Source organism: Sinocyclocheilus grahami, unplaced genomic scaffold (assembly GCF_001515645.1).
Source record: "Sinocyclocheilus grahami isolate Dianchi unplaced genomic scaffold, SAMN03320097.WGS_v1.1 scaffold231.1, whole genome shotgun sequence".
In the NCBI taxonomy this organism is placed as follows: Eukaryota; Metazoa; Chordata; class Actinopteri; order Cypriniformes; family Cyprinidae; genus Sinocyclocheilus; species Sinocyclocheilus grahami.
In genome coordinates, this window is record NW_015505410.1 from 654,733 (window position 1) to 664,279 (window position 9,547).

Consider the following 9,547-nt stretch of genomic DNA (forward strand, 5'->3'; position numbering starts at 1 on the left):
ACCAGCACGGATCAGCTCCAGGCATGACGAAGCGGATATCGTCCTCTTTTGGAAGACCAAACAAAGTAGTTTCACTTTCACAACCAAGCACACAGCGTCAAGAAAACTACTGCGAGAATAAAAGTTACGCCTTCTTTCTTTGCGTGAACATTTGGGCGGCGTTATGCAAATCTTCCCACATCGTGACGTAGGTATGTGGGGGCGTGTTAGAACGAGCCGTTTTAGGTAGGCGTGGTTGACTCTTAACTTTTATAAAGAATATCTCTTTGGATTTGAGATTTTAGTCTTTGCAACTTTACAGATCTTCTTTATGCACCAAGAGCTTGTAACACTCCAAAGAGAAAGGAAAAAATGAAATCGCATCATATGACCCCTTTAAATATTTTTCGCGTTTCAATTGCAGTTGGGCTTTAGTGTGATTGTACTCCCTCGGCCACCGTAGTGCAAACACGTGTGAAGCTGTTCGCTATGTCCTGTTCCTCTGTTGTAAGCTTGTAAAATACTGCTTAAATACACACTGTAACGGCGTCGTGCGTTGGTAAGTGTAAAGACTGGATTAAACCTAAGTTAGGTCTATATATAATATCGTTTGCGACCGTTAGCATCATTACAGAATGAGTGTTATGCTGTTTTTTTCAGCATGCCTCCCGTAGTTGACGTGTTCCCGTGTGATTTAGTGATGAAGGATCTGTGATCATGAGCGACAGCGACGATGATGTGCCTCGGCTCTCCGCGGCGACCCTCGCAGCGCTGCAAGAGTTTTATGCCGAGAGTGGAAGGACGGGACTGGAAGAAAACTCCACCAAGACCGACAAGTTCTGTGTTGGTGCTGTAGAGGAAGACTGGGTACAGTGAATGTACTAGAAGTGCCTTGAGTGATGATCTGTTGCTTGTTATACATTATCTTGTATATATTTGTTAAACACAAGTATATATCAAGTGCGTACCTAACCAGCTCGCGTTTCTGTAAACAGCGCATGAGTCAGTTCTGGTACAGTGAAGACACGGCCACACGGTTAGCAGAGGAAGTCGTGCAGCAGGCTGGAGAACATGGCAGGTTGGTCTCAATCGTTTCGGCATGTGTAGAACAGAAGGTCAGTAGTGATGGGCCTTACCGGAGGTTACCTCAATACACCAGTAGGAGGCGACAACTGAGTGTTTTTTTTAATTGTGCGGTGAGCGAAAACATTCACTCTCAACCAGTACATTAAAAACATGGTTGATCATAGTCATTGAAAAACTCAAAGATTAACTTTTACATGTAATTGTTCTTATGTCTCAATAAGTGGGAAAATACTCTTGGTATTTGACAGGTTGACTTCCCCCTATTAATCTACACGTCACAAGTGTTTTATTTTAAATTCAAAACAACCTGTAGTTTTTCCTTTTTTTTATCAGATTTGCTTCAATATAAGCTATTTTTAGACTAAAGAGAACGTTTTGAGTTCTGAAACTTGCAGGATGTTTTTAAAGTATAATGACCTGTTATGTGTCAAAAGATCAAGGGAAATTTGATTTCTCAGATCATGACACCTTTTTAAAAAAAAAAACGTAATATTGTGATTTTTTTTTTTACTATTTAAAATAGATGTTTTCTATTTGAATATATTTTAGAATGTAATTTATTCTGTGATGACAAAGCTGAATATCGGCATCATTACTTCAGTCTTTAGTGTCACATGATCCTTCAGAAATCATTCTAAAATACTGATTTGGTGCTCAAGAAACATGTCTTATCAATGTTGAAAACAGTTGTGCTGCTTAATATTTTTGTGCAAACCGTGATACATTCTTTAATGAACATAAAATTCAAAAGAACAGTATTTATTTGAAATAGTAAAGACTTTTACAGTGTTACAAAAATTTTATCTCACTTGTGATCTTGCTAAATAGGTTTTCACTCTTTTTGAAGAAATAAATAAATCTTACTGACCCCAATATACAGTAGTCAACATTTGAAGTGGATCAAAAAAAGTTAATAAGTTGTCCTAAAACCAAAACAATGCCCGTTCTTGTCTTAGGACAACTTTGATAAAAAATTTTTGATCCACTTCAGATGTTGACTACTGTATATTACTGCTCCATTATGTGTCCCCCCTCACCCAAATGTATTTTTTCCCCCTGGCTTGTAGGATAGCTTGTATAAGTGCACCAAGTGTGTATCAGAAGCTGAAACTGTTGGAATCCACGAGGTCGGACAGTGTGTCTGCTGTTTTGCTGGAGTTTGACCGACGTTTCGCAGCATATGGAGATGAGTTTGTGTTTTATGATTACAACAACCCTCTGTGCCTGCCTGAGGGTCTGCTTCCTCAGAGCTTTGACATCGTCATCGCAGATCCTCCATACCTGTCTGAAGAGTGTCTCGGCAAGGTGGCGCTCACCATTAAATACCTCACTAAGGGAAAAATCCTGCTCTGCACAGGCAAGTGGAAATTAATATATATGCATTTTCTTAAGTTGCAGATTCTTAAGTTTTTTTTATGTCTTGTTCATGTTCACCTTTGCCTTATTCTTATAGGAGCTATTATGGAGGAGCCTGCTGGGAAACTTATGGATCTGAAGATATGCAGTTTTTTACCAAAACACAATCACAATCTGGCCAATGAGTTCCGCTGCTATGTTAACTATGAATCAAGCCTTGTCTCATGAAAAAAAGCTTCCAATCTGCCAACATTTGAACATTGTTTTTTCCCCCATGAAACATCAGATATGTGGAACAATAAATACTCTCACTCCAAGTGGTTCATAGCAAGATCCAGATATTAGAGCGGAGGATTTGGCACTTCATCAGAGATCTGTGATCAGTCTTTGATTATGCTTTGGCTGACTTGCATTGTCAATTGCACACCCAGCTTTCAGGCATAAAATTGAAGCAAACAATTTCAGACAGCTTAACTTTGTTTCAATGCATAAAATGGGCTAGAAGTGAATGTTTGAAATGCGTTTATATATAATATACAATACACTAGACTTTTGCATTATCAGTGGTGTTGTTGGTGGTTTGAATAAAGAGAACTGACAAAGTCAAGCTAAATAATATGTCCTCTTGTAAATGATATCCATGCATGCTTGCCTTTAACAGAAGCATTTCTAGTGATCTTCTGTATACTTGAAAACAGTTAAACTATATTAGGTTATGTAAAACCATGATGCTGACGGGCTTTTCCCAAGTACTTTGGATTAGAAAATGTTTGTATTTTGGCACAGCAAGTTTTCCTTTTGCTTGGCACTGCAGACTAGAATCTGCAGCTGTGAGAGCAAGTTCTGTCTCAACTTTTTTGCTCACCAAAAATGAAGTGAAAGAAGAAAACTGACAGAAAAAAATCTAAAGACGAACCAGATCAGTTCTTTCTAGAATTTTTAGATGACACTCTTTTCACACTTGGCTTGCTCTTCTGTGTTTTTCTGTCTCTTTCCAGCAATGGCACACAAGTACAACCCACGGCGATGGACACGTAGCTCTCTGTGTAGGAATGACGGCCCCCGACGCACGAGCCGGTCCGGCGCAGTATGACGGTCGGCATGTACACTGGAGTGCTGCGGAAGCGGTCACTTTCCTCCCCGTTCGGTCCGCTCAGGCATCCTTTACACAAGCAGTACGCCTCAGGGAGATATCGCGGGTACCTCGCTGGATCATGAGAGATTCTTGGATCAATAACAATGAAAAAATACATATTTTATTGCAGACAAAAAGGCGAGACATCTTACAAGACATCAAATCTTAAATTAACACACAATCGAACCGGTTCTTCAGAACTGAATCTTTTTCATGACCGAAACCAAACCGATTCCCGATTGAATGATTCGTTTGAGTCAGTTGCGTCAAAATACGTGTGAATCAGACGCTACGGTTCTTGAATCAATCTGGTTGGCTGAATCGCATGTTATTACTTTCGCCATCTCGAAATAATCCAAAAATTGTGGTATCCTTATATTTTTGTCTAGTTTTTTCACGACGTTATTGATATGAGTAGCCTATTTTGTAGTGTTTTTTAATTTACTTTTTATTTTTTTAACGAATAAAGGATACAGAAAACAGTTGTGCTGCGTAATATTTTTGTGCAAACCGTGATACATTCTTTAATGAACATAAAATTCAAAAGAACAGTATTTATTTGAAATAGTAAAGACTTTTACAGTGTTACAATAATTTTATCTCACTTGTGATCTTGCTAAATAGGTTTTCACTCTTTTTGAAGAAATAAATAAATCTTACTGACCCCAATATACAGTAGTCAACATTTGAAGTGGATCAAAAAAAGTTAATAAGTTGTCCTAAAACCAAAACAATGCCCGTTCTTGTCTTAGGACAACTTTGATAAAATTTTTTTGATCCACTTCAGATGTTGACTACTGTATATTACTGCTCCATTATGTGTCCCCCCTCACCCAAATGTATTTTTTTTTTTTCTGGCTTGTAGGATAGCTTGTATAAGTGCACCAAGTGTGTATCAGAAGCTGAAACTGTTGGAATCCACGAGGTCGGACAGTGTGTCTGCTGTTTTGCTGGAGTTTGTGCTCAAGAAACATGTCTTATCAATGTTGAAAACAGTTGTGCTGCTTAATATTTTTGTGCAAACCGTGATACATTCTTTAATGAACATAAAATTCAAAAGAACAGTATTTATTTGAAATAGTAAAGACTTTTACAGTGTTACAAAAATTTTATCTCACTTGTGATCTTGCTAAATAGGTTTTCACTCTTTTTGAAGAAATAAATAAATCTTACTGACCCCAATATACAGTAGTCAACATTTGAAGTGGATCAAAAAAAGTTAATAAGTTGTCCTAAAACCAAAACAATGCCCGTTCTTGTCTTAGGACAACTTTGATAAAAAATTTTTGATCCACTTCAGATGTTGACTACTGTATATTACTGCTCCATTATGTGTCCCCCCTCACCCAAATGTATTTTTTCCCCCTGGCTTGTAGGATAGCTTGTATAAGTGCACCAAGTGTGTATCAGAAGCTGAAACTGTTGGAATCCACGAGGTCGGACAGTGTGTCTGCTGTTTTGCTGGAGTTTGACCGACGTTTCGCAGCATATGGAGATGAGTTTGTGTTTTATGATTACAACAACCCTCTGTGCCTGCCTGAGGGTCTGCTTCCTCAGAGCTTTGACATCGTCATCGCAGATCCTCCATACCTGTCTGAAGAGTGTCTCGGCAAGGTGGCGCTCACCATTAAATACCTCACTAAGGGAAAAATCCTGCTCTGCACAGGCAAGTGGAAATTAATATATATGCATTTTCTTAAGTTGCAGATTCTTAAGTTTTTTTTATGTCTTGTTCATGTTCACCTTTGCCTTATTCTTATAGGAGCTATTATGGAGGAGCCTGCTGGGAAACTTATGGATCTGAAGATATGCAGTTTTTTACCAAAACACAATCACAATCTGGCCAATGAGTTCCGCTGCTATGTTAACTATGAATCAAGCCTTGTCTCATGAAAAAAAGCTTCCAATCTGCCAACATTTGAACATTGTTTTTTCCCCCATGAAACATCAGATGATCATGTGGAACAATAAATACTCTCACTCCAAGTGGTTCATAGCAAGATCCAGATATTAGAGCGGAGGATTTGGCACTTCATCAGAGATCTGTGATCAGTCTTTGATTATGCTTTGGCTGACTTGCATTGTCAATTGCACACCCAGCTTTCAGGCATAAAATTGAAGCAAACAATTTCAGACAGCTTAACTTTGTTTCAATGCATAAAATGGGCTAGAAGTGAATGTTTGAAATGCGTTTATATATAATATACAATACACTAGACTTTTGCATTATCAGTGGTGTTGTTGGTGGTTTGAATAAAGAGAACTGACAAAGTCAAGCTAAATAATATGTCCTCTTGTAAATGATATCCATGCATGCTTGCCTTTAACAGAAGCATTTCTAGTGATCTTCTGTATACTTGAAAACAGTTAAACTATATTAGGTTATGTAAAACCATGATGCTGACGGGCTTTTCCCAAGTACTTTGGATTAGAAAATGTTTGTATTTTGGCACAGCAAGTTTTCCTTTTGCTTGGCACTGCAGACTAGAATCTGCAGCTGTGAGAGCAAGTTCTGTCTCAACTTTTTTGCTCACCAAAAATGAAGTGAAAGAAGAAAACTGACAGAAAAAAATCTAAAGACGAACCAGATCAGTTCTTTCTAGAATTTTTAGATGACACTCTTTTCACACTTGGCTTGCTCTTCTGTGTTTTTCTGTCTCTTTCCAGCAATGGCACACAAGTACAACCCACGGCGATGGACACGTAGCTCTCTGTGTAGGAATGACGGCCCCCGACGCACGAGCCGGTCCGGCGCAGTATGACGGTCGGCATGTACACTGGAGTGCTGCGGAAGCGGTCACTTTCCTCCCCGTTCGGTCCGCTCAGGCATCCTTTACACAAGCAGTACGCCTCAGGGAGATATCGCGGGTACCTCGCTGGATCATGAGAGATTCTTGGATCAATAACAATGAAAAAATACATATTTTATTGCAGACAAAAAGGCGAGACATCTTACAAGACATCAAATCTTAAATTAACACACAATCGAACCGGTTCTTCAGAACTGAATCTTTTTCATGACCGAAACCAAACCGATTCCCGATTGAATGATTCGTTTGAGTCAGTTGCGTCAAAATACGTGTGAATCAGACGCTACGGTTCTTGAATCAATCTGGTTGGCTGAATCGCATGTTATTACTTTCGCCATCTCGAAATAATCCAAAAATTGTGGTATCCTTATATTTTTGTCTAGTTTTTTCACGACGTTATTGATATGAGTAGCCTATTTTGTAGTGTTTTTTAATTTACTTTTTATTTTTTTAACGAATAAAGGATACAAACTGAGTTTATAAAAACGAATGAAGTTAACATTTTTGTTTGTATTTTTGCATTTATGCCGTCACTATGTCCGGAAAAAAACCCACTTCTAAATATTTCTTCCACATAAGCACTAAAATCGTTAAACTCCCTTGTATTCCCGTCCTAGTCTTCAGGGTTTTGGGGTCCTACCTGTACGCCCACGGCGAGAGGCTGAGGAAGTTGACTGGGGTTCGTGGTCTGCCGCGCGCCAGGCGAGACGCTGATTGACAGGTCAGATTCTGGCGCTCTGGAGGGGCGAGCTGCAGGGTGTGATGAAACGCGCCGAGCACCCCAACCGACAGTCTCCCAAACATCTGCTCCAAAATCTCCTCTGGTAAGTCCAGACATGAGCGAGTCCTCGGTGCTCTCCTGGACACCTTCAGTCCCCGTTCACCCGGCGCGCTCCTGCAGCACCACAGCAACACCAACACAAGCGTCGAAACAGCTCGACCACGCATTTCAGTTTACACCGTCTAAACGCGCTTTACTGTCTGGAAGAGATTGCTGGGAAATATATATTAAAGTAAACCTTGGAGAGCTCTTAAATCGACCTGCAGAAACTGCCCAGTTGTTGCGTAAAGCTGTCTCATCCGCCCGTCCCGTAAATGCGCTCAGGATACTTGACTCCAGTTATTGGGCGGACTGTTTGATACTGAATAATGATCATGATCTGCTTGAGCTGATGTGAAAAATCTCACATTGATGGGTTTTTTTTCTCCTGGAATGTTCTGTATTCCTTTTAGATATTTAAGAGATTGAATCATAAGATTCCAAAGAAAAGTCTTATACCGTGCTTTAATATTTCACACTTACAATGTCTTTAGCTTCACTGTTTGCAGGGCATACAAAAGTTGATATCTTTACATTTCAATGCACAAAATGAATTAAATAATTTTGAATAAGCTGTATTTTTTTCTAAATGTAATTATACATATACACACACAATGCACTACTATTACAAAATATAGTAAAGCAGACTGAAATGAGATATAAAATCCCTGGGCATGAAGAACTGGTATTTTTAGTACTACTAAAAATACAGTGCTATAAAACACAGAAAAATCTAGTGCCTTGACATATATCAGATTTTCTACTGAATTGATAACTGTTGCACACATCACTCAGGCAGTAAGTCATCTCCCAGCTCTTCATCGGCAAACTCATCTTCCTCAGTGCGTTTCCTTGCTGCAGTTTTTGGTCTCTGCATTTGAGGCCCCAAAGGATCGACATATGAAGCATCTAAAATGATGAATACAATGGAAGCAATACATTTGAATAAGCACAGACCAGGCTAGAAGCTTTCTTTCCTTCACACGAAAGAGATTAAATTATTAAAGCTATGAAATAAGCCAGCCACGTAACAGGGAAATGTAATAATAATTTATCATCATACATTTAACATGTATGCATTTGGCAGATGCTTTTATCCAAGCAACTGCACTCCAAGTGTACATTTCATCAGGTCACACATTCCATGAGAATTAAACCTTGGTATTGCAAGCTTCATTCACTACTGTTTGTTTACTGAAAAAATGAATTATTCTACCACGATTTTATCTTTATTAGATAGTTTATCAGTCATAATGACAAGAATCTCCTTGAAAATGATGAGTGGTATTATTTCTCACCTATTTCCTGCTGAGTGCTGGCCTCATAGGGCTCATTGGACCCTGGAAGAGTTTTCAGTTTAACGCTAAGCCTCTCACCCTTAGCACTGGTGCCATGGTTGCTCTGTCCACTGTCTGAGAAAACACACCCAAAAAGCCCGTGTTGAATTTGCAAACATTTCTGGAGTGAGAGTTATTTTACAGTAGTGTCTGGTCAGATTCTTCTGAACAGAAGAAAACAAGGCATTCGCATTTGAGTTGACACCATCGGCAATGTAAGCCATGCTTATACGCTATGATGAAACAAGAGTTAGAATGCTGATAAACAAAACAAAAAAGCATGAAAAACAACAGCTCCAGCTTGCACTTGAAGCAAAGGCTATGTGACACTAGAATCCCAATTAAAGCGAGTTCACTCTGCAACCATATGACTTGCATTATGGAAAGCATTTTTGGTGCATAAAGACAACGGCACACAGCTGCATTTCACATCTCAGCTGTGACGACAGGAACAGAGTGCTGAGGGGCAGATGTGAGACTGGTTTTTTTTATGAAAGTTCAACTTTGAAAAAAACATATATCGAGACTTTATGGAGGGTTTTCCCCCATCCCACGGCATCTTATGTTTTTAAATGATAAATGTACTCTGTGTGATTGTCTTTCCACTCTTTGTATTAAACTATGCATACATACACGATGCTGTTTTGTTTATAGTTGTTTAAGCAACTTAATTATAATTGGTTTATAAACATTTTTCTAAACATTATGCTTTTTGTTTCGCAGATAGACATGTTATAGTCATGTTATCTTATACTTTGAATGATGTATTCTCTTGTGGCCTCAGGAGAGAAGCCAAAAGCTTTTCTTCACCCTAACTGAAATTTTGCATTTTAAATTCGAATATAATTCATATTCATAATTTTTCAGCAATTTTGACAGCCCTACAGTATAGTTAATAATTTTACGAAACACTTGTATTTCAAATGAATGATGTTCTTCTAAAATTTCAGTAAAAATAGAAAGTTGAAAAAAGCAGCACATGTTATTCAGCAAGATCCAAAGTGAGTAGAAATAATAAGTCTAC

At 38.7% G+C, this 9,547-nt stretch overlaps 4 protein-coding genes across 5 annotated transcripts in view; 2 read left to right on the forward strand and 2 right to left on the reverse strand.

The window, feature by feature from the left end:
* The first annotated feature begins 381 nt into the window (after window positions 1-381).
* Window positions 382-3,322, forward strand: LOC107597381 (protein-lysine N-methyltransferase n6amt2). 2 transcript variants are annotated; one of them, XM_016288406.1, is made up of 5 exons: window positions 382-538; window positions 640-846; window positions 975-1,057; window positions 2,133-2,422; window positions 2,519-3,322. In XM_016288406.1, exons 2-5 carry the CDS (start codon window positions 697-699, stop codon window positions 2,647-2,649), a joined length of 654 nt encoding a protein of 217 aa, XP_016143892.1. In that variant the 5' UTR covers window positions 382-538; window positions 640-696; the 3' UTR covers window positions 2,650-3,322. The 2 variants fall into 2 exon arrangements, with proteins under 2 accessions (XP_016143892.1, XP_016143893.1); XM_016288407.1 differs by having other exon boundaries at window positions 678-846.
* Window positions 3,323-4,906: 1,584 nt separating this feature from the next.
* On the forward strand, window positions 4,907-6,027 carry LOC107597419 (protein-lysine N-methyltransferase n6amt2-like). The gene is made up of 2 exons (XM_016288467.1): window positions 4,907-5,222; window positions 5,319-6,027. Exons 1-2 carry the CDS (start codon window positions 4,907-4,909, stop codon window positions 5,447-5,449), a joined length of 447 nt encoding a protein of 148 aa, XP_016143953.1. The 3' UTR covers window positions 5,450-6,027.
* A 98-nt stretch (window positions 6,028-6,125) lies between these two features.
* LOC107597382 (interleukin-17D-like) lies at window positions 6,126-7,491 on the reverse strand. The gene is made up of 2 exons (XM_016288408.1): window positions 7,007-7,491; window positions 6,126-6,449 (listed from the first exon to the last, which is right to left on the reverse strand). The coding sequence occupies exons 1-2, from the start codon at window positions 7,312-7,314 to the stop codon at window positions 6,146-6,148; spliced, it is 612 nt and encodes a 203-aa protein (XP_016143894.1). The 5' UTR covers window positions 7,315-7,491; the 3' UTR covers window positions 6,126-6,145.
* Window positions 7,492-7,611: 120 nt separating this feature from the next.
* LOC107597420 (intraflagellar transport protein 88 homolog) overlaps window positions 7,612-9,547 on the reverse strand; it is an 8,097-nt gene continuing 6,161 nt past the window's right edge. The window contains exons 16-17 of the mRNA XM_016288468.1: window positions 8,485-8,655; window positions 7,612-8,095 (exon numbers count right to left, since the gene is read on the reverse strand). Of these exons, the coding sequence (XP_016143954.1) occupies window positions 7,974-8,095; window positions 8,485-8,655 (293 nt within the window). The 3' untranslated portion in view covers window positions 7,612-7,973. The remainder of the gene's footprint in view (window positions 8,096-8,484; window positions 8,656-9,547) is intronic.

Coding starts and splice junctions, on each gene's coding strand:
- LOC107597381 (XM_016288406.1), top strand. CDS start 697: ATGAGCGACAGCGACGATGATGTGCCTCGGCTCTCCGCGGCGACCCTC. Junction 1,058..2,132: donor CAGGCTGGAGAACATGGCAG/GTTGGTCTCAAT, acceptor CCTGGCTTGTAG/GATAGCTTGTATAAGTGCAC. Junction 2,423..2,518: donor AAAAATCCTGCTCTGCACAG/GCAAGTGGAAAT, acceptor TTATTCTTATAG/GAGCTATTATGGAGGAGCCT.
- LOC107597419 (XM_016288467.1), top strand. CDS start 4,907: ATGTATTTTTTCCCCCTGGCTTGTAGGATAGCTTGTATAAGTGCACCA. Junction 5,223..5,318: donor AAAAATCCTGCTCTGCACAG/GCAAGTGGAAAT, acceptor TTATTCTTATAG/GAGCTATTATGGAGGAGCCT.
- LOC107597382 (XM_016288408.1), bottom strand. CDS start 7,314: ATGCGTGGTCGAGCTGTTTCGACGCTTGTGTTGGTGTTGCTGTGGTGC. Junction 6,450..7,006: donor CTCTCGCCGTGGGCGTACAG/GTAGGACCCCAA, acceptor TATTGATCCAAG/AATCTCTCATGATCCAGCGA.